Consider the following 22,825-nt stretch of genomic DNA (forward strand, 5'->3'; position numbering starts at 1 on the left):
TACAATCCCACCAATTGTCATCCAGGATCAATGACTTAACATTTTGGGCCCTTTCTGAATTTGACTCCTTCCAAACACCCAATTGGTTACATGACACTCAATGCATGTTTCACCTTCAAAAGTCGTCTCATCACTATTGTATGTGATGCAAATCGGGTCTCAACAACCTAGGATCATGTAAAAAATATGTCAATAACACATTAAAAAGTATTATATACATATTAAACATGGCATAAATAAAATTAAATAGATAAATTAAATTTTCTTTCAGCAATTCCAACTTTGAAAAACTCCTAAAAATGGCTCATGACATATGGTGGTTTGCCACAAACATTTGGATCTCCTCACCCTCTTTGTATATTTCCTTCACCCACTCTATTTGAGTGCCAATTGCTTGCATCACCAAGTTAAGGAAGTGTACAGTACATGGTGTCCAAAAAATGTGCTCATATCTTTGCTCAACCAAAGCACCTGTAGCCCATGCAAACCTTTGCGTTGTCTGTAATGACTTGGACAACATTTTCATGACCCGCCATCTCTATAAAATCAATGAAGATTTTGGAAATGAACTTTGCATTTTTTAGTTGCCCCTCACAATCAACTGCCCTAAAAAACATTGCCCCTTTGGAGGACACTGCAATAACATTTATTAATGGATGGTTTTTGCAATTTTTCCATCCATCAAAAACAACAGAAACACCCGATTCAACCCAAGAATCTCTAACCGATGTGAGTGGTGTCTCTACAAAATTCTTCTCTCTTGCCAATAAGGTGATGAACACCTTTTCATACCCAAGACTTTTGAAACCAGAAGGTGTACTATTGATTGTCGCCACCATCTCCTGCCAATATGGCGATCTCACCAAGTTGAAAAGAAGATCATTGGCATAGATACAACATACAATTTTTTGCTCTGCACTATCTCTTACTTCCATTTTAAATGCCTTGTCCAATGGGCCTCTTTTGTAGGAAAGATTGGGATCTTCTACTTCATCATGCATAGAGGGATCTCCAAGAAAGGATGATGGGAGGCCTTTATTGATAGTGGTCGATGACCTTTGGATAAAGTCATTGATATTTTGCTTGCGGATGGATTAGCTCTTATTTTTCTCTTTCTAGAGCTTGATCAACTTATTGTTTTCTAATGAATCTTATTATTTTTGTGGCAAACAACCCTTTCTTATTTGGTCCTTCATACATTTTAATCTCTTTCCCAGCAAGGCCACAAAAGTGACGTCTCACTCAATAATATGAGCACCTATAATTGCTTTTACAAAAATTACAATTCCATTCATATCCCCCACCTCCTGGAAGTTGTTGAAGCATTATAGTATAATTCCATAAAGGAGATCCTCTTGTTGTCCTAATTTTTGAACTTGCACAAAGTGAGACAACCCCATAGATTTTTACTTGAAATTTGAGATTTTAAGGCTCTAGACACGTTTTCCAAGGCATTTTTCAATCACCTAGGAATCCATTGATGAATCCAAGTCCTTCACCTCCATTTTTGTCAATTTTCATTGTCTTAAAGTTGGGTTTTTCTTCAATTTCGAGTTTCAGAGAAGTCACTGCAAAGAGATTTTAATATGAAATTTGTGATTTTAAGGCTCTAAGGCATGCTTTTCAAGGTGGAAAGTCTATGTTTCTTGATGATAAATCAATCACGAGATTATCTTCTATCTCCATGAAAATTTTGGTTACTTTTGGCTTTCATTTTGGCCATTTTTTGTACAATTTTGGGTTTCAGATCAATCACTACAAGTAGGAACTTTTTGTTGTCATTGCAAGTTAAGTCACTGCAAGTAGGAACTTTTTGACTTCACTGCTTGCAAGTAAGTCTTTTGTAACTTGCAGTGGGGGTTCCAAGACCTAAATTGCAAGTAAGTTTCTTGTAACTTGTAATGGGGGTTCCAAGACCCGAATTGCAAGTCTTTTGCAACTTGCAATGGGGGTTTCAAGACCGAATTACAAGCAAGTTTCTTGCAACTTGCAATGGGGTTCCAAGACCTGATTGCAAGTATGAAGGTGCTTATTTTTCTATTGCAAGTCTTTTTATTGTCTTTGCAAGCTAATAAATATCATACAAGCATGCTTACTTGCAATGGGGGTTTCAAGACCCAATTGCAAGTGAAAGTTTCAGCATTATTTCCCAACTTGCATTCTTCCATTTTGCACATCCCAAACATGCAAGCTTGTACACTTGCAATCGGCTCTTCAAGACCCGATTACAAGTGGAAGCGTTAAGGTTTTCCCCTACATTTGCATTGGTCATTTCACCTTTTCAAGCTTGTTGGTCTTCACTCGCATTCCACCTCCCAAAACTCGCATTTGGTCCAAAATGCACTCAAAAACACTTGAAAATGAGTCTCTAGGATCCAATTACAAGTGCAAACTTGTATTTTCCCATTACACATTTGAAATAGCATGTCCATTCTCCACAATTGGAAGTCAATGCTCTTGTTTTTCTACACATGTAATGCAGTCCTCAAAACCCGAAATTCACTTGTGAGCCCATTTTTGCATCAATTTGTCCCTTCCCTTGTCAGTCATGTTTGCACACACGACCTACCAAATCAATAAATTCAAGCATGGGCCTTATTTTGCAAGCAAATTCCAAGATTGGAGGATGATACAAAGAAAGAACAACAATATGACGGAGCCATACAAGGAGATGGATAAGTGATATGATTGATTGAGAGCATAGGATGCTTTCAAGACAAAGATAGACTTCTCACCTCAGCCTTGCAAAGAACTTCCCTCCTAAAAAGCCAGCACTACCCCAAGCAAGCAGATAAGATTGAAGTTTGTTGGCCAAGGACACAAAGATCATTAAGGATGCAAATTCTCGTTCCGGTTCAAGATGTCTTAACTAATCCTGAATACTTCAAGTTCTAAAATCCTAAAGCAGCATGAAGATCATCACAGACAAAGGATGGTGTAGTTAGAGTCGTGTCTTCGAACACATAGAATAGTTTCAATTATGCACTTGTAATTTGGTTTTGACAAGTTACAAGTAAAAACAAGTTTTGTAATTGCAAGTGTAAAATTTAATTACATGTAAAGCAACTACAAGTTGAGTTAAATTAGGACTGTAGTTGGAATAAGTCATGGTGGTTGAGAGAATTTCTGAAGTTGGTTGGAATCCTCCCACCTTTTTCTCAAGGCTCCTCTCCTATAAATACTTGAGGGGGTCTATTGTAATCTATATCTTTTGGCAATGCAACAAGACTCTACCAGTTTGTATGTGCACTCTAAAACTTTGAGCTTAGAAGTAAATCAAATTGCAATCAATTAAAAGAGGCAAATTGCTTTCAAACTTTGTGTTGATTCACAGTGTTATGTGACGACATATTTTGGAGATTGATTGTGAGTTTTGAGGTATTATACAAGAGGGATTCAAACTCAATCTTGCAGACTTTGAGTTGTTTATTGCATTTGGAGTTTTAGATTGGTTTTCAGAGTTGATACTGCAGAATTTGAGTTGCTCGTCATGTTTGAAACTATTGTAGGGCGCTCAAGCAAAGGGGGTAACTTGCAGACTTTGTGTTGCTTTTATTTTCTATGTTTGTGCATAAGAAGTGCATCATGTAGTCAGACTTTGAACTGGTACATAATGTGCTTGGTTACTAGAAAGTCATCTAAAAAGGTTGATAGGAGAGTAGATAGTTGAAGACTTTGAGCTTTCTTTCTGTTTTCCCATCCCGGAGAAGCAACAAAGGACTTTGTGCCTTTATGGAAACTTTGCTTCTTTATTTAGTTTACTTCATTATTTATTTGTGCTTTTAGCTATGATTCTTTTTTGAAAGAAGAGAAAAGAATAAGTGTTTTTTCTAAAAAAGGAGAACAAAACAGAGTTTCACCCAGATTTAGAATAAATTTAGAGTTAAGAGTTTATTTTTGAATTGTTTAAGTAGAAAGCAAAGGGGGAGCCTTCCCTTTGAAATTAGGAGAGTATATCTCACACACTGTGGCTAAAACCACAATTTTGCACATTTTCCCAGATGTACAAAATTTCCAACCAACACCTCTATCAACTTTAAATTTTTGGTTTTGAGTCTTGTAAACCCCACCCACTGAACTCGAGCTTTGTTACAATTTTTTCGCTATAATATGAAATTACACATTTTGAAATTAGAAATAAATAAAAATAAATGCAAGCTTACAAAATGTAAAAGCTAATGAAAGTATGAAAAAACATTAAAAGTGTTGGTGTAATTATTTATTCTTATAGGATATAATTACACTTTACTTAAGTTGACTTAGGATAATACATCTCATCGTAGTTTGGATATGAGATAGTTAGAGAAGTGTGCACATAGGGATGATGCTTGTAGGAGAAATTCCACCTTTAGTGGTCTTATCTTGTTGTTACATTCCATATTCGGTGGGTGATCCACCTCTTGTGGAATATTATATTATTTCTCCTACCTACCCCTACCTATTCTTACCTACCCTTGTTTCTCATTGAGCCACATGTCATGATTGTGTGCTCACATATCCATTTGGCCTTGCTTATATAAACAAACTCATCTTCATTGTATTGGTTAACCCAGTTGATCATACTTGCATATTGATGAGAATACAGTTTGTTCTTGTCAAACTATTGTCTCTCTTTTTTGTGCTTTTCATTGTGCCCTTGATCTTGGCAAAATCTCACATGGTATCAGAGCCATTGGGGCTTCATTGATTAGTTTTTGGGAGACACTTTTGAAGGCTTCTATTTATTGATTTGAGGTGCTACTTGTTTTGGAGGCATCCTACAACGTTTTTGACCTCACCATTGCGTCTGGGAGGTCATTTCCATAGTTGAAAAACTCAAACTCGCCACGGACTCGGCAAACCAAAAATTTGGACTCGGACTCGGACTCGTGAAAGACTCGTGAAAGACTCAGCAAGGACTCGGCAAAAAAAAAAACCGTAGTTTTACAAAAAAACATAAAGAAATTAATGCATTTAGAGAACATAAGAGCCATAATTGAAACATTACACATGTCACATACTCATAGTTTCAAACTTTCAACTCTAAAATGTATAATACCAAGATTTCTTCAATGCTAATTATGCTTTTATATGGAGCCTAATCAGACTCAGAGGTTAAATTTTCCCTACTTCCATCGGCGCAATTTCCCCCTATATTTTTCGACGGGGGTTTGGGGGCAGCGCCCCCAAGTTGGGGTCAAGGGGCATCGTCGAAGGATCCCAAAATTTGACTAAGTCTAGAAAATTGAAGAATCCTCCAAAAACTAGATTTTGCATTATAACTTGTGGAGGTCCGAAACCACTCTCAAACATCCTGACATATTCCATACATGAATCCTGACAGAGAGAGCAAATTTTTTCACATGTTAAACTCAATTTTAAAGCTTGCATGACTTTTTTTCTAGGTCGCGCGAGTCCATCTGAAAGACTTGCGAGTCCATGCAAAAGACTCGCGCGAGTCCTTGCAAAAGACTCGCGAGTCTTTCAGATGGACTCGCCAGGACTCGCCTTGCAAGTCCTTGGCGAGTCGACTCGTGGCTCCCATGGACTCACGAGTCCGTGGCGAGTCCACGAGTTTTAAAACTATGGTCATTTCCATAAAAATCGAGTATAAATTCGCCTATATTCGGAGAAAGTGCATTTTTTTGCTAAGCAGAATGGATTTGTCAAAAAAAATAAAAATTTATTTCTGCAAATTTATTATTTCAGATGTCAAATTATTTAATTTGCATAAATATTTTTTTTTAAAAAAAAGGGGGTTTCATTGTAAAAAGTTTTTTTTACAAAAAATCATTTATTATATATTCAGGGCAGGGTGGGGGGTATGTTGACCCCCACCCCCATACGCAGTACCCTACACAATTTTGCAAGGACCAGTATTGTCGCCATTGGCTTCATATCATCGGTCGGCCATACCTTTTTCGGTCGCTTCCTCCCGCTGCGCCCACACCCCTGGGACCCATCGACAGTTTTCTCAGCACTGTACCTTTGGTACCCTCTGCAACTGCCGACTCCATGCATCGCCTCAGCCAGCTCCGGTAGCTCCTTCCCAGCATTCATTTCCGGTGCCACCGACTGCTTCACCAACCACTTTCCAGCCAGCCGAGCACCATCTGCCTACCGCTCCACCCAAGACCACCATCACCGACCGCCATCCTTGGTTTCTCCAACACCACCACACAGCGGCCTCAAATTTGCTGACCCTACTTCGTCATCTACCACCTGGCTGCCACACAAGTGTACCGACAAATCAATTAGCGCTGCCACGTATACTGCCACGAGGATTTGAGTTAGCGCCTATGCAACTGCCAAGCAGGTGTACGACCTGCCACATCACATCGCCACATGTGCCGCCCAGTCAATTGTTCGTACAGTGCCCAATCAATTGTCTGTACAACGCCACATGTACCGCCCAATCATATGTTCGTACAATGGCACGTCAGCTTTTCGTACAGTCAGCAGGGGTGTGACAGCCTGCTAACGGTCATACAGTCGTCAAATTTAGCATAGCGAATTGCTGACGTCAGCCTGCGTCAACACTTTTTGAAAAATCTTAGACCCCCTCTCATTGAGCTTTTTTATTTTGAGGGTCAACTTTGGAAGCCCATAACTTGTTCAATTTTGCTCCTTTTTGGATGCAATTTCTTTTTTCTTTGGGCTAATTTTTCGTGCTCTTCACAGTAGTAGTTATTTTCTGATTTTGGTGGACAAATTTTTCAAAAATTCCAATTTTTCACAATTGGACTTGTCCAATCTTCAATTTTGCAACTTCAAAGGCTTCGTTCGGGCTCATCTGACCTCCTTTTCAGGTGTTATTTTTTTTGAAAGTGCATAATTTTTCGTCAGCTTTCATAAACTGTCATCAGTTTGCAGTAATTTTGAGTGGATATTGTACTTTCAAAAATTGGTCTTTTTTGGCCTACTTGGTACTTGTAATTTGCTTGGATCTTAGTTTAGATCTCTTGCATTATCAGTTTGAGTCTCTTTTGGCCTATTTGAGGCAGTTGTAAAGTTGAAATCAAAAGTCCACTTTGTCATTTTTTGCAAGTGGCCCATTGTACATGCACTAAGTATAAAATGTCAAATCGTCATTTTTGGGGGGTTCTTTGATTGAGTGAATTTGGGGGGTGTCTTGTGTGATTGTGCCTCTCTTTCCTTGTGCTCTTTCATTTTTTGTTGCTATGGGTCCTCATAAATTTCCACCTTTAACTCCACATAACTATGCATCATGGAAAATTAAAGCATGGAGTAAACTAATGGAAAAAGGACTCACGCATTACATAAATAGAACATTAACAACACCAGCAAATCCTAAGGTTGATCCTAATGCTCAATTAGAATGGCTCACTAAAAATTGCATGGCTCTTGGAACTTTGAGAAAATATGTATCAGATGACCTCATTTTTCACATTGACAAGTGTACTGCAATCAAAGAGGCTTAGGAAATCTTTCAGAAATTGTATGGTCAAGTTGATGAAATCAGAGGCTACAAGATTGACAATAAACTCACCAACTTGGATCCCAAGAGTTTTGATACAATCCAAGATTATGTCACTAAGGCAAATGAGCTAAGAGCAAAGCCTAAGGATTGTGGCATTCACAAAAAGGATGCTCAATTGATATTCAACTTGTTGGACAAACTTCCATCCCAATATGCAGCATTTGTTTCTAACTTCCAAACCCATCGCTTGACAGTGGGAAGTTCCTACACTATGCCTACATTTGATGCTTTCACAAAAATGTTGATGTTGGAACAATCTAAGTTGTTGAACATGGGGATTCTCAAGTCTTCAAAGTCCAAGGCTTTGGTGGCACATCAAGGGAATCAAGGGAATCAAGGCAAAGGTTCCAATAAGAAGCAAAAGCAATCTAAGTCAAAGCCACAACAGGAAAAAGTACAATCATCCTCTCCATCACAAGGCAATTCTTCATTCTCTTCCAAGAAGGGGAATACACATAAGAAGGAAAAACCAACATGTGCTTATTGCAAGAAGTATGGTCATGATGAGCATTGTTGCCACACCAAGCAAGTTGATGAATTGACAAATCTCCTTAAGAAAACAACATCACCTTGCCATCCGCCTAAATGAAGAGGGAATCGTCTTCTTCTTCTACTCCCTCGCAGTCCAAGGGAAAAGGGCAAGCATTTGTGGCTAAAGTAGGTTCTTCACAACAGTGGATACTTGACTTCGGTGCCTCTCGTCACATGGGTTCTACAAAGGAGCAGTTTTCTTCATTGGAGCCATCTAAGGTACCTCACATTTACATAGTTGATGATACACAAGTTGAGGTAGAAGGGAAAGGTCCGGTTGCCATGGATGATGGAACATTTGAGAATGTTCTTTATGTTCCTAACTTGTCTACCAATCTTCTCTCTATCTACAAAATCACTCACTATGGGAATGGGAAAAAGGTTGAGTTTACACCTGATTCAGTTGTGGTAAAAGAACTTGATAATGATGCCTTAGTAGCAGTGGGACAAGTCAATGACAATTCAAGGCTTTATTCATTCTCCCACTTTGTGCCAAGATCTCCTTCTATGCCTTGCTTACTCATTCAAATTCTGAAAGTAAGCTATGGCATGAACGGTTTGGTAACCTCAAGTATCGCTATCTTCAGCAGCTTAGCACTAAAGACATGGTCACAGGTCTACCTCGAATCAGTTTTTCAGAGGGTGTATGTTCTGGATGTTCCATGGGCAAGCATCCCGAAGAGAAGTTTGATAAGGGGAAAGCTTGGAGAGATTTGAAAGTTCTTCAACTTGATCACAGCGATGTAGCAGGTCCATTTCCATCACCTTCATTTAGCAAGGCCTGCTATGTCCTCACCTTCATTGATGACTATTCCCGCTTCACTTGGAACTGCTTTCTTATTCACAAGAGTAAAGTGTTTGACAGATTTCTAGCCTTCAAGGCTCATGCGGAGAAGCAATCAGGGAAAGTGATCAAGATCCTTCGCACAAATAATGGAAGGGAATATGTGAACAATAGACTTAAGGGTATTGATCTTCAGCATTCAATTGCCTACACTCCGCAGCAGAATGGAGTTGCAGAAAGAAAGAATAGAACTCTCAAGGAGATGGCTAGTTGTATGATACATGCACGTTCTCTTGATCCCGCCTTTCAAGTAGAGGCTATCAGTTGTGCTGCATACATCCAAAATCGGGTTCCTCGCAAAGCTTTGAAAGGTATTACTCCTTTTGAGGCTTGGGTTGGTAGGAAACCGATTGTGAGACATTTCAGAGTCTTTGAGTGTCCAACATGGGCTCGCATTCCTCTGCAGAAACGCAAGGCATTGGAGCCTCAAAGTAGGCCTTGCATTTTTGTTCGATATCCTGAGGGTGTTAAGGCATATCGATTGATGGATCCAAAGACACATGAAGTGTTTATTGAGAGGAGTGTTCATTTTGAGGAAAGCTCTTCTAGCTTAGCCTCACTTCCTCCTCCACCTTCCTCCATTGTGGATAGTGATGAGAGTGATTCAGATGATGAGACTCCTTCAACTCCGACTCGCAGAGTTACACCTCTGCAGGGTCCACTTGCAGTTGAGGAGCCTCGTCCTCCACCTCCACCTAGACCTCGTTGGGCTTGATAGACACTTGAGTCAGCAAGTTCTCTTGTTGGGGATCCTTTAGATACACGAGGGACTCGATCACAACATCAAGAGCTTCCACGTGCCTATATTGCTATCGCTTCCGATCCACAGACATTTCAGAAAGCATCAGGGGTTCTCGAGTGGGACCAACCTATGGAGGAAGAGTATAGTTCCTTGATGAGGAACAACACTTAGGAGTTAGTCCCTCTCCATAAGGGGAGAAAGTTGGTTCGATGTCAGTGGATCTATCAGACCAAGTTTGCAGCGGATGGTAGTGTGGATAAGTATAAGGCTCGACTTGTTGCAAAAGGTTTCTCACAAGTTCCCGGTGTTGACTATACTGAGACCATTGTGCCCGAGCCAAGATGAACTCCATTCGCTTGAAACTTGCTATTGTCGCAACTCATGGTTGGGTTGTACATCAAATGGATGTGAAGAGTGCTTTTCTTCCTGGGGATCTTGATGAGGATATTTATATGGAGCAGCCACAGGGTTTCATCTAGGATTCTTCATTGGTTTGCCAACTGAGGAAATCTATCTATGGCCTTAAGCAGGCCCCTAGGGCTTGGTACGCCAAGATGGATTGCTTTCTTCTCTCAGCAGGGTTTGCCAGGTGTCATTCTAATCCGAATGTCTACATTTTGCGACAGGATGACTCACACTTGATACTTGTGCTCTATGTTGATGACTTGATCATTACGGGGAGCACCTCATCCATCATTAGCAGTGTCAAATCTGCTTTGCGTGACAAATTTGCTATGACTGACTTGTGTCTTTTGCACTACTTTCTCGGGATAGAGATTTCACAGTCACCTTCCGGGATTATACTTTCATAGCCCAAGTATGCTCTTGATCTACTTGCACGCTTCCACATGGCTGATTGTAAGCTTGTGTCGACTCCCTTTCTTTCAGGAGTCAAGCTTGAGGTTGTGTTCCACTCCACTAGTTGATGCCACATTGTATCGCCAGCTTGTGGGTAGTCTCATCTACTTGACTCACACACGCCCTGACATTTCATTTACAGTTGGCATGGTTTCACGCTTTATGCAGGAACCACATGAGCTTCATTGGAAAGCAGCCAAACGCATCTTACACTACATCCAGGGTACACACCATTATGGGATTCACTATGCAACAGGAACAGGACCTCGCTTAGTTGTTTACACAGACTTCGATTGGGTTGGCGATCTTGATGATCGTAAGTCTACTTCAAGTTAAAACTTCCATCTTGGTTCGGGCCCCATTTGTTGGCAGAGCAAGAAGCAGCATGCTATTTCTCTCTCTTCGACTGAGGTTGAGTATTAAGGGGTTGTTAACGCAGCGACTGAGGCTATTTGGCTTCAACATATTCCAACAGAGTTTGGGTTCTCCACTCCACGACCGACAATTCTACACTGCGATAATCAGAGTGCTATTGTGATCTCGAAGAACCTGACCCAACATCAGCGGACGAAACACATCGCGATACATATGCACTACATCCGAGAGCTAATTCAGGAGTAGGTCATTGATTTGGAATATTGTCCTACATCGAAGCAGATTGTAGACATATTCACAAAACCCTTCACTAAGAGTAAGTACCAGTAGTTGCGAGCTCTCTTGGGAGTGCGAGATGTTTCATCAGGAGGGTCAGCTGACTTCTCCTTCCTCTCTTATGGGGGGGGGGGGGGGGCTTTTTTCTCTTTGAGGTTTTGTCCTTCTTCTTTGAGAGTCTCTTTGTACATATATCTCTCTTTTGGGGGGGAGTTTTTTCCCACTAGGATTTCCCCCTTTCTCCGTTTGTGAGAGATTGCATTGCATAGGTTTCCTTGCATTTGCATATTGTGCATGGGTACCTATCATGGCCTAGTAGCTGGGACCCATCTTGCATTGGTTAGATTGAGTCTACATTCCCCTAAGTTGAACTTAAGGGGGGTGTTGGTGTAATTATTTATTCGTATAGGTTATAATTACACTTTACTTGAGTTGACTTAGGATAATGCATCTCATCGTAGTTTGGATACGAGACACTTAGAGAAGTGTGCACATAGGGATGATGCCTGTAGGAGAAAATCCATCTTTTTTGGTCTTATCTTGTTGTTACATTCCACATTCGGTGGGTGATCCACCTCTTGTGGAATATTATATTATTTCTCCTACCTACCCCTACATATTCTTACCTACCCTTGTTTCTCATTGAGCCACATGTCATGATTGTGTGCTCACATATCCATTTGGCATTGCCTATATAAGCAGGCTCATCTTCATTGTATTGGTTAATCCAGTTGATCATACTTGCATATTGATGAGAATACAGTTTGTTCTTGTCAAACTATTGTCTCTATTTTTTGTGCTTTTCATTGAGCCCTTGATCATGGCAAAATCTCACAATAAGAAATAGTAGAACTTGTTTCTCTTTTTCTTAAAAAAAAAAAAAAAAAAATTTCTTCAAAAACTTGGAAAAATTCTTTGAAACTTGAAAAAAATCGTTAAAAGACCAAAGAATAAGGTTAAATGCTTACCTTAGATGATTGATTACCACAAACGATCTCCTTCGAAAATAATCAACTGCCCTTCAAAATGCCATTATGAAAAAAAGAGACAATGAAATGAGCAAATATGAGGTTGAAATGATAAGATAGGTGGCCAACTAGGGTTTTAGGTAAAAAAAAACAACTATTTTTTTAATTTTTAAGTGACTCCTAGCAGCAAAGCCCGGGTTCATCCGAGTTTGTCCTAGGGGCCACAAGTTCATTGAGGGTTTGTGTTCACGGACCCACAACGAACTTGGGGCCCCTATGGCACACCCGAGCCACACTTGTGCGTACCTTGATGCAAACCCGAACCCACGCGAACCCATCTGGGCATTCTCCACCAGAGCATGAGTAGGGCTCCCAAGAAAGTACAAGGTTAGGTAAATGATCTGAACCAAGATGAAGGGCATGAGAAGAAAAAAGTGTCAACGGAAAAAGAAAAAAAGAGGCTCTCCTCAAGAGCGTGAGTAAGGCTCCCAAGAAAGTACAAGGTTAGGTAAATGATGTAAACCAAGACGAAGGGCATGAGAAGAAAAAAGTGTCAATGGAAAAAAAAAACATAGGCAACAATGGTTGCATATGCTCTAGGAGATAGTCCACTAAAAATAGGAAAACCCCACACTATCTCTTCTATTATATATTTTATTACAATTCTTTGAACGAACGAATGAAGAGATTTTAATAAGGTCCGCAAAACCAAGCAACCTAAGGGATCAAAAGGGATCTAAAAGGATATATTTATATTTTGATACCAAATTGAGGTAGTAGTGAAACATGAATGAGCGGCAAGAGGGATCTAAAGTCAATATAGGCCTAGGGTTTTAGGGGCCTACCATAGATGTAACTCAAACATCAAAGGAAAATAAAAATTCAAAAACCTTAGTTTCAATGAAATATGCATGGATTGGCAATGAAACTATAAATGGGTCCCGATTATAGTTGTTCAATGATAGGGTTTTTATATCATGAGGGTCCAATATTTCCTTGGAACAACACTATCTGGCTTTCAAACATCCCTATTGCTACCTACCTGCACCCTAATCTCAACCCCCATGTAGGGATAATAGCTATTTAACTTACGTATATATAAAGTTATTTGACTTCCATATTTGCAAAGGTAATATATTTAAAAAAATACTACATCTATGTGTAGCAGGAATAATGTTGAGTCCTATACAAGGTGCAAGTCCATGGTGGCCACAACACATGGGTCCATGCCCCCTCCTACATGCAACCCAAGAGCTACTACCAATAAGGGGAGTTGTAGGCTATGTGGGGAGCTATTAGCACTCCCCCATAGAGGATTTTTTTTGAAATCCAAAAAATATTAATAAGATAAAATAAGATAAGAAAAAATTATTAATGTCCAACAAAAGACCACAAAACAGGTCAAAGGGACTGCCCACAGCCAAACAAGGAGGCCAGCCCGCAGCAGGGACACGAGACGGTGCCCGAACAAAAGCAACAAAAACCAAAGACAAAGAAAGCAAGAAAACCGAAAGAAAGGAAGAAAAGAGAGAGAGGGGGGAAAACCCCCCCCTCAAGCCCCTTCCACTACAAAATCTACATTGCAAAGAAGAACCTCAAGATAGACTCGCCACCCGAAAAGTCGGCAGGAAACCCAATGCCCTTAAGACATTTCCTAGAGGGAGAAGAACATTGCTACAAGAGGGAGGCTTTCCTGGGAACCACTGACCAATGAGATCTGGAGGGAGAACTAAGTTGGTGCTTGGTGCCATGATCTGAGTGAATCTTAGGAAAGAAAGAAGTAATAAGCTGGCACGACTGCATAGTGTCATAGGGCTGGTGCTGGGAGAATAGGTCCCGAAGCCGAACAATAATAGAATAATACATATCATTACAATTTTTAAATTTTTTTTTCCTCTTGACAAACCAATATAATCATGGGTAACATAACAAAAAGTAAAAAGAAATTAATAAAATGGTAAAATTAAATTTAAATACTTTTCAAACTTTTTTTCTTTTTGGATTTTTGTGTATATAGTATATACATATATAATATAGAATTTGATTTATTTTTCCTTCAACTAGATATTTATTTAGCAAAGAAATGAAAATAAATAGGGGAGAGGATCCAGTAGTTGAGCACCCTAACTTCACGCTTCCCAAAATTCTACATGGAAATTTCAAATCTCCCAATTGTTTACAGCAGCTTACTTGGCAAGTCCCCTACTTATAACTAAGGTTTTATAGCCACATCAGCATGCTTTTTGCCAAGGTGTCCAAAACAGCCCCCCAAAAAAGCGAGATTGATATTTGTGCACTAATGTGGCACCACATAATTCGCTGTTTTTTAGTGCTTAGGGATACATTTCTATCAGTTATGGGTAGTCATCATCACAATAACAACTTTAAAGTCACAACTATTGGTGCAATGTTGTCAAAAATATTAGGCATTAAATCAAAAAATGTTGTCACAACCATTGGAACAAGCTTACTGTGTCCTTTCCCCTAAAATGAAATGAATTCAAAGAACAAAAAAATCATTCTCATTGTTCTTTGATGACGCTTGGCTTTCAAAATCCTCTTGTGTCCTCTCTCCTTCCTTTCAACCTACAAAAAGAGAGTACAAACATTTGCCCAAGAAGTCTCTTTCATTGATATTCTTTTAAAATTAGAGCAGCTCTTGGTTCGAGGGTGAGCATAGATCTCATCCACTTAATGAGACTTGATGCTCATTATTTTTCTTAAACTCCTAGCTTTTAAAATTTAAAGCACTTTTGACTAACTAAACTCAATTTAAAATTATGCCTTGGTAGGGGAGCATGTTGACTTGGCCACGAACTTAAGTCACATTTTGAAAAGAAAAATATGAAGTGATTTTATTATAAACCTTGCAATTAATCTTATGGTTCACAAGTATATGTAACCTTAGATTTTTAATTTGTAATTTCATATCTAAGGGTAAAAAGCTATCTTATATTTCAATATATAATATAGAAATGGAAATATTATATTATAATTAGTAGTATAGATATCTTAGATATGTCTATTTATAAAAAAGCCATGACATACAGTCTTCAATAATTTTATTTACTTAAGAGTTGTTTTATTTTAATAATCATTTCATTTTTATTTAAATGAGTTATTTTATGTTTCTAGTTTCTTTTTTAAATATATGTCAGCAATATTTAATTTTTTTGTACATAAGCACAACATGAAATTTTGTGTTTTGCTGCCACTAGAAAACACTTCTCAAGGTAAATATTATCCCACATTCACTATTGAGTATTTGTTAGCAATCTTCCTTAATACATATATCATGGAAGATTGAAGCTTAATTTTGATGGGGCATCAATAGGCAACCCAAGACATGCTAGAGCGTGATGCATCATTAGTGATAAGGATGGGAAGCTAATTTGTTATCTTTCTAAAAAAAATCAACATGCATGAACAACGGAGCAAAACCAAACTGCTCTACTGTAGGGTATGAAAGTGTGCATGCGTGATCGAATACACAACATCGATATAGAGGATGCCTCTCTCATTTGCATAAACGCTATATGCAAAGGGTATGCTCCAAATTGGAAAATTAAAAATTATCTCAATCATGAAATTCACAATTTAGACAACATATAGGAATATTAAATCAATCATGTCTACTAGGATGCAAATTTGGCAACCAATTCCTTTGCCAACCACACCATTGATCAATAATCTAAAATCATCATTTCTATCACAAAGAGGATTGGAATCACTAAAAACAGGTTGCACAAATCAATGTCTCGAAAGCACGTACACAAGCTCATTGCAGACCTCTACTAGATGTGGTCATTGGATGACTTCACAGGCTGATCTACTTAGAGATTGTTCTCTCAAATAACAAGTATTGGAGGTGATAGTTCTTGGGTGTGGAAACTTGAATGGAGTAAAGAATGAACCTGGATGGTGTTGTGTGTGAATGCAAGGAGGAAACTACATTGGAACAGATGGCCAAACTATCTTACATTTGTTCAACCAAAGATGGCGTTCTCACCGAGTCAAACTTTCAACAAATATTTGTGCCATTTACTCGCAAGCTTACTCATCAAATTCTGGGCAAAAACTTGCTGATTTTTGGCCAAAACTCAACAAGTCTGTGCAAAAGACTCAGTTGCACATGGAAAAAAAGCCAATGACAAAAAAGGTCATTTTATTATCAAAATTGCCCCTACCCTCCCAACCAGCAAGCATGAGCAAAGAAGATCGAAAGAGAACTTTTGGTGAATTTTAAAGGCAAATTGGAAGCATAGGTAGATTTTCTGTTATTCATTTTCGTTGTTTTTTAAAAACATTTTACTTCACTTTTGCTGCATCTAGGTTAAAAAAAAATCATTAATGCTAATACTAAGTATTATATATAGATCTAAATTCCACAAAATAAGACTCATCACCCTTTTGCATCATTTTTTCCTGATTTTTCACTATTTTCAATGTTTTTCATACCCAACTTATTTTTTTATTTTAATCCTTTTTTTTATAAAGAAAATGTTTAGAATTTTTAAATTAGATTAAATTTTTACTGATATAAACTAATTAAGGTTGGATTTTATTAAAAATTAATATGTTGTGTTCACTTTGTATGTGTATGTTAAATTATAATGACAAATAGAGAAGCTTTTGCATCCGATTCAACCTCGGGCTCCGTCCCATCAATGCTGCCACCACCGTTTGTAGGCACTCGTCTTGTAGGAGCTAAAGAACTTGCTTAGAAATATGCCTTCAAGAACTGGAACCTACGTAAGTTTATTGCATTATATGTGAAAAAATATATCATGGAGGCATAAACCACCTCAAATACCATATTGCAGGCATTACTAATCGTGATGCCAAGGCTTGTCATTGGATCACCAAAGAAATAGAAAGAGAAATAAATGGCCTACTTGTAGCCACATAAGAGAAAAAATTACCAACTGGAATTGGATGAAGATGCATTTCAGGGCTTAGTGGGTTCTCTTCATGGTCCAAGTATCCAAAACTGTTGAGACATGGACCAGCTAGGACTCGAACCTAGGACTTCCATACGTTGTTGGAGTGCTCTACCACTGAGCTACTGGCCCCTCTTGGACCAGTCCATCATCGATCCAAGTGTGGCTTATTTCCAACACCAACACCCCCCATTAAGCCACACCTCTCGTGTGCTTGGGGCTCCTAGCCTGGACCTGGCTCTAATACCATGTTGAGACATGGACCAGCTAGGACTCGAACCTAGGACCTTCCATACGCTACTGGAGTGCTCTACCATTGAGCTACTGGCCCCTCTTGGACCAGTCCATCGTCGATCCGAGTGTGGCTTATTTCCAATACCAACAAAAACAAATCCACCATGACCTCCACTTAATCTATTTCTAGTAAAATGCAAGCAACAACACCTACACACATGCCACATAGATTTTTGTGCCAAAAAACACACCTCAAGCACAACCATCATTGGAAGCTACTTGGTTGAACAAGGAGGTGGATGAACAGGTGCATATTGTATGTGCTGATTTTTGGTACTTTAACAACATGCCTTTCAATGAGGCGAGTAATCCTTATTGGAACAATTTGGTTATTGCATTGATGGTTGCAAAAAAAAGGCTACAAGGTGCCTTCTCACAAAGACTTGAGTGGGAGGTTAGTTAATTTAAATTTTTTGCTAGTTTATACTCAAAGTATTTATGTCGAATTTAAGACTAAATTTGTGTTCTTTATTTTATAGTAACTTTTGTTGAATTTACCATTTTTTTGTTTAAAAATTAAAATTGTGTACTTAATTACACTTTGTGCTTGTCAAGGGTAGTGGTGGATAGACAAAAAAAGAAATGGAAAAAATATGGTTGCACTATTCTTTTTAATGGTTGGACGGATGGGAAAAACCACACCATTATTAATTTTTTTGTAGCTTGAAAAGTGAGGTTTTTTTTAAGTTAGTGGAAGCCTCCAACAAAGTCAAATCCAGCAACTTTGTCTCCAATGTTGCAGAAAGTTGTCATGGAGGTGGGCATAGAAAATGTGGTGCAAATAATAATTGATAATGCAGTAGCATATGTGGTGATTGGGAGAATCTTTCAAGGCAAACACAAGACACTTTTTTGGTCCCCTTGTGCAACACATGTCCTTGACTTTCTTTTGTTGGAGGACATAGGCAAATTTGATTAGGTGACACCGATTGTAGATGATTCAAGGAGTATCACAAAATTTATCTACAATCACCCTTGGGTTCTTCATTTGATGATAGATTACACCCAAGGGAAAGAGTTAGTAAGATTGAGTGTCACAAGGTTTGCAACATTTTTCTTAAACTTGCAAAGCATTATTGGTTCATTGACAACTTTGAAACAAATGTTTGAGTCAAGCATGGATAAACTCATCTTATTTAAAGAAACTTGAAGGAGAGAGGATTGCAAGCATAATTTTTAACACCCTTTCTGCATGAAAAGCTACAAAGATGCCTTCAAAACTCCAAATTTAAATTCAAATTGAATTTTTTTTTAAGTCTTTCATTATAGATTTGTAACTTTAATTTTTTGTATTTTTAAAGTGTAGGTGTCGAAGCCCTTGGTTAGAGTTCTTCGTTTGGTGGATGGGGATCAAAACCCAATGGGGTATATTTATGAGGCCATGGATAGGGCCAAGGATCTATTAGAAATAATTATAAGGGGAACTGGCTCAAATGTGATCCCATATGGGAAACTATTGATAGGAGGTGGAACAATCAACTCCACCAACCCATCCATGCAACTGGCACTTCCTCAACCCTGGTTTTTTCTACTCAGATACCTTCTCAAATCCCAATGGGAGGTTATGGAGGGCCTCACTACATGGATTCAAAGGATGGCACCACAAGTTGAGGTTAGAGACCCCATTGTTAATGAATTGCAATGTAACAAGGAATCAAAGGGTAGGCTCTATTCTTCGGAGCTATCTAAGCGAGGAAGAACCACTCAAACACCAGGCATATAATTTGGAGTCTTTCACATGCATCTTACAAGTTACAATTTTGATATCATACACCTTGACACTCTTCCTCACCTAGAATTCAATTCAAGACACTAAAATTCATTCATGAATTCTTCCTTTTACTATTCCTAATTGTCACGGCTCCACTTTGTGCACCTTTCCCTATAAAGTGTTTACAAACAATTCCACCTTTAGCATTGATTTTGCAATTCCTTCTGCTCAACAAATAATCTAATATTTCTAGTTATGTGCCTCTACCTCTTTACAATATTCTAGCATCTAGAATATATAGTCTACCACGACTCTTTCCTCAACTCTTTTTTTATCACTAACTGATGGTAAGCCTATGCTTCCCTTCAATCTGGCCATGTTTACTACCCAATCTACCAACATCTCATCACTCAACACCCTCATGTCTCCCTTGTCCTTTGCAAGGTTTTGTGATACATGTAGGTCATCCTCTCAATGTCCCAACCAACATTTGCATAGCCATTAGTAGCGATACTTGCAGCTTCTTCACAACCTTGATTGGGTATACCATCTCCAACAATTATCAATTTTGTGTTCTTCATCAAGGATTGTCAATCAAGCTACCTTTGAAAGATAGGTCCTAGTAGTGGAACCAAAATGTTAAGATATTTTCTACAAGTGTTGCACTTATTAAAATATGTATCTTGACATTTGATTACTTAATGCCCTAACATTCCATTCACAAAAGGATGGCAAAAAGTCACCTACAGTCATATTTTCTAAAAGTGTTGTACTTATTTAAATAAATATCCCGATCTTTGATTACTTAATGCCCTAGCATTCCATTCACAAAAGGATAGCAAAAAGTCACCTACAATCACCAATTGGCAGCGACCTGATTTTAGCATCTCCATTCAACTACATTTGGCCCTTATTTTGAGCTTCCTCCTCTTATAGCTACAATCTCCTTCAGCCCTTCACTCTGCTCCTAAACCTTTGCTACAGTCTCCATCTTGCCCTTAGACTCTCCTTGCATGCACATGGAATCTCAATGTTGTCCTCTCCCATGGTCATCGTCATACTCTAGTGCACTTCTCTTTTATATCCCTTCTAAATAGCCTGCAAAGGGGTATTCATAGGAATCCCCAAGGCTAAGGTTTGGCTACTAACAAACCTAGACCACCCATATATTGACACATGTACATTTGAACCTGCCATATGGCTACAAAGCCAGGAACTCAAGGTACGTGGCTGCTACGAGGGATCCAGCAGTCCCACTTCTCTCCATGTTTGGCAACATTTGCTGATTCCTTCAACCCCACTTTGTTTGTCAATTTTTTTCTCTTGCCATTATCGCCAATTGGCAATCTTTGTCCTTCTAAATCTTCATTTGCCAGCATGGATGCTGGTGATTATTGTCGACTTGATATATTTACTGCCAATGGTCTTCACAGTGATATGGAACAAAATCAGCTATATAATTATTGACAACATCTATATTCCATAAATCACAATTACATTCCATTTATCCCTGTGTACATCATTTTTCCTCAATGTTTACTACCTGACTCTTCTACACCAAATGAAATTAGCCTACCCTGTTTCACCAACAGCAGCAAAGTTTATCCAATGTGAAACACGCCACTTAGAACAACAAAACAGATACAAGAGTAAGACTCAAGCATGCATCTGGTTTAAGAAATTTGGAAACAATTAACAAAGCAAGTTAATTCTCCACCTAAACAAGTGTCTATTAGCATAAGCATGCAGATGGACTATAAAATTATAACCCATCGATACTAATTTTACATTTCAAAACAGATTTTATTTTATCATCTTAGATAATTCACTCAGGATTCACTCTAAAAATCACTTGCTAGATGGCAAAGGAAATAGCATACGTGAAACTCAGAATTGGAAGTCCTCCTTCCATGCCAAGGTAAACAACTGTGCCATACCAGCCACCCTGCATGATAATCTAATAACAATCAGCAAACTTGAGCTATCCACAATCTTTGCATAGGTCTGTTTACTAAAATATTTAATTTCTGATGCCACAGCTCAAGAAGAAAAACAAAAGACAAATAGAATGAATAAAGTACTGACACAATCATCTAAGACCATGTAGCCAAAAAAAGAAAATGCTTTGTTTAAAGAGAAACAAAAATGCAAGCAAATGAATACATGTGTTAACTTAATAACAAGAATGCACAATCAGAAAAACATTCCATTGGAAGATTCTCACCATGAATATTTGTAGAGGGAGGATATCGAAAATATATTACTTTGTTTTTTGAGCAATTGACATAAACATATTATGTTATGTAGGACAGCCAGTTGATATATTCAGAAAGTTGTACAAGATGGAGGAGTGCCAATATTTACGAAGCTGTGTTGCAGTTTATCAGATCTTGAGCTTGGTCATACAACCAAGCTAGGGTGCATTTCAGTTCCATATATTGAGCATTTCTCTTCCCAATGACTAGGGTTTTTCAAACCTCATTTTTTCCGCTAAGACCTTCAAATCATTTCCATAAGCCTTTGACATTATGTGTGAAGAGCGCACAAGCAATACTGAGAGGGGTAGGGGCGGGGGTGAATCAGTATTGCATAAATTCAAAACTTAAAATTCTAAGAACAGACATAAAACATGAATGGTAAACCAGTGAAAGCCGAACACCAAAGTTTCTCATGGAAAACCCTTTCGGGTAAAAAACCACGGCAAATCAGACTCTTGTTAATTTTCAAAAATGGGCACCAACCCAACAATACATGAGTGAGCTTCAACTCACAAAGGGCACCAACTTCACATACAAGAACTACAAACAGAAGCACCAACTCCAGATGAATCTCTGATTGAAACAGTATCTCCTTAAAAAATATCTCCCAGAAATAAAAAAATCAAGGTTCAAAGCTCAGTCAGCATATGCACTCAACTCTCTTCTTTTTAGCAAAACACACAGCCACATATAATATTTTAAAAAAAAACTGAATAATACACCTTCAGCTCTCTAAAAAGCTTCACACCTCTTCATCATTTTTAAGTATAGCACCACTCAGCAAAAACGCATTTTTCATTTACAGCATCTCAAACTTCACCAAAAATAGAAAACTGAAGCAGAGTATTTATTTTTAAATTCAGAAGAATACGATTCTTCTAAAAACTTAAAAGACTTTGGTCCCGCAAGAGATCAAACTGCAGTGTCATTAAAACAATACTTCCTTTTTGCTCCATTTAGGCTTGACCACCCCCACTCAGCATAAAGTTCACGATCTATGAAAAGTAGTCCTCCCGAAAATGCCGCAGCATAAGGCACAAAAACGATTATTCTTTTCAGATGGTTCAATCACGGCAGCTTCTAAAAACAATGCATCCGAATATTTCAACGCACAAAAAACATTCAAACTCCTGCACCAATCCTTAAAAGGATTCCTCCCCACATAAAACAACAGCAGCAATTTATTCAGAATCAGAAAACAGTATACGGAAGGAAAAACGCATCATAATATCCAAGCATCGCACTCTATTTCAACGAATTTACTTCCCGTTAATATTTTCAGTCGCCACGCATAAGACCCACGATACTTAATATACCCAGTTCAAAGAAAATAAAGCACCAGTTACGACGTTAGGCAATATTTTTTATATACTTCAGCAGCCAACAGAAAAATATCATCGCACAAGAATGATGTCTCCAAATAAAGATAGAATTTACACCTCCATAAAAATCGTCAGAGGCAAAATTAAATCGCTTTCATGAATTGAGACCACTGTGTTGGTTGAAAATTTTGTACACTTGGGAAAATATACATAATTGTGGTTTCAA

At 38.4% G+C, this 22,825-nt stretch overlaps 1 protein-coding gene across 3 annotated transcripts in view; it reads right to left on the reverse strand.

Annotated features, from left to right (window-relative positions):
* LOC131041373 (histone deacetylase 5) overlaps positions 1-22,825 on the reverse strand; it is a 223,456-nt gene that overhangs the window by 3,788 nt on the left and 196,843 nt on the right. For 2 of the 3 annotated variants that reach the window (XM_059218409.1, XM_059218411.1), the window contains one exon: positions 20,900-20,964. The exons of the other annotated variant lie outside the window; for it this stretch is intronic. In XM_059218409.1, the coding sequence (XP_059074392.1) occupies positions 20,900-20,964 (65 nt within the window). The remainder of the gene's footprint in view (positions 1-20,899; positions 20,965-22,825) is intronic. 3 annotated transcript variants of the gene reach the window in all.

Source organism: Cryptomeria japonica, chromosome 3, assembly GCF_030272615.1.
Source record: "Cryptomeria japonica chromosome 3, Sugi_1.0, whole genome shotgun sequence".
Classification (NCBI taxonomy): Eukaryota; Viridiplantae; Streptophyta; class Pinopsida; order Cupressales; family Cupressaceae; genus Cryptomeria; species Cryptomeria japonica.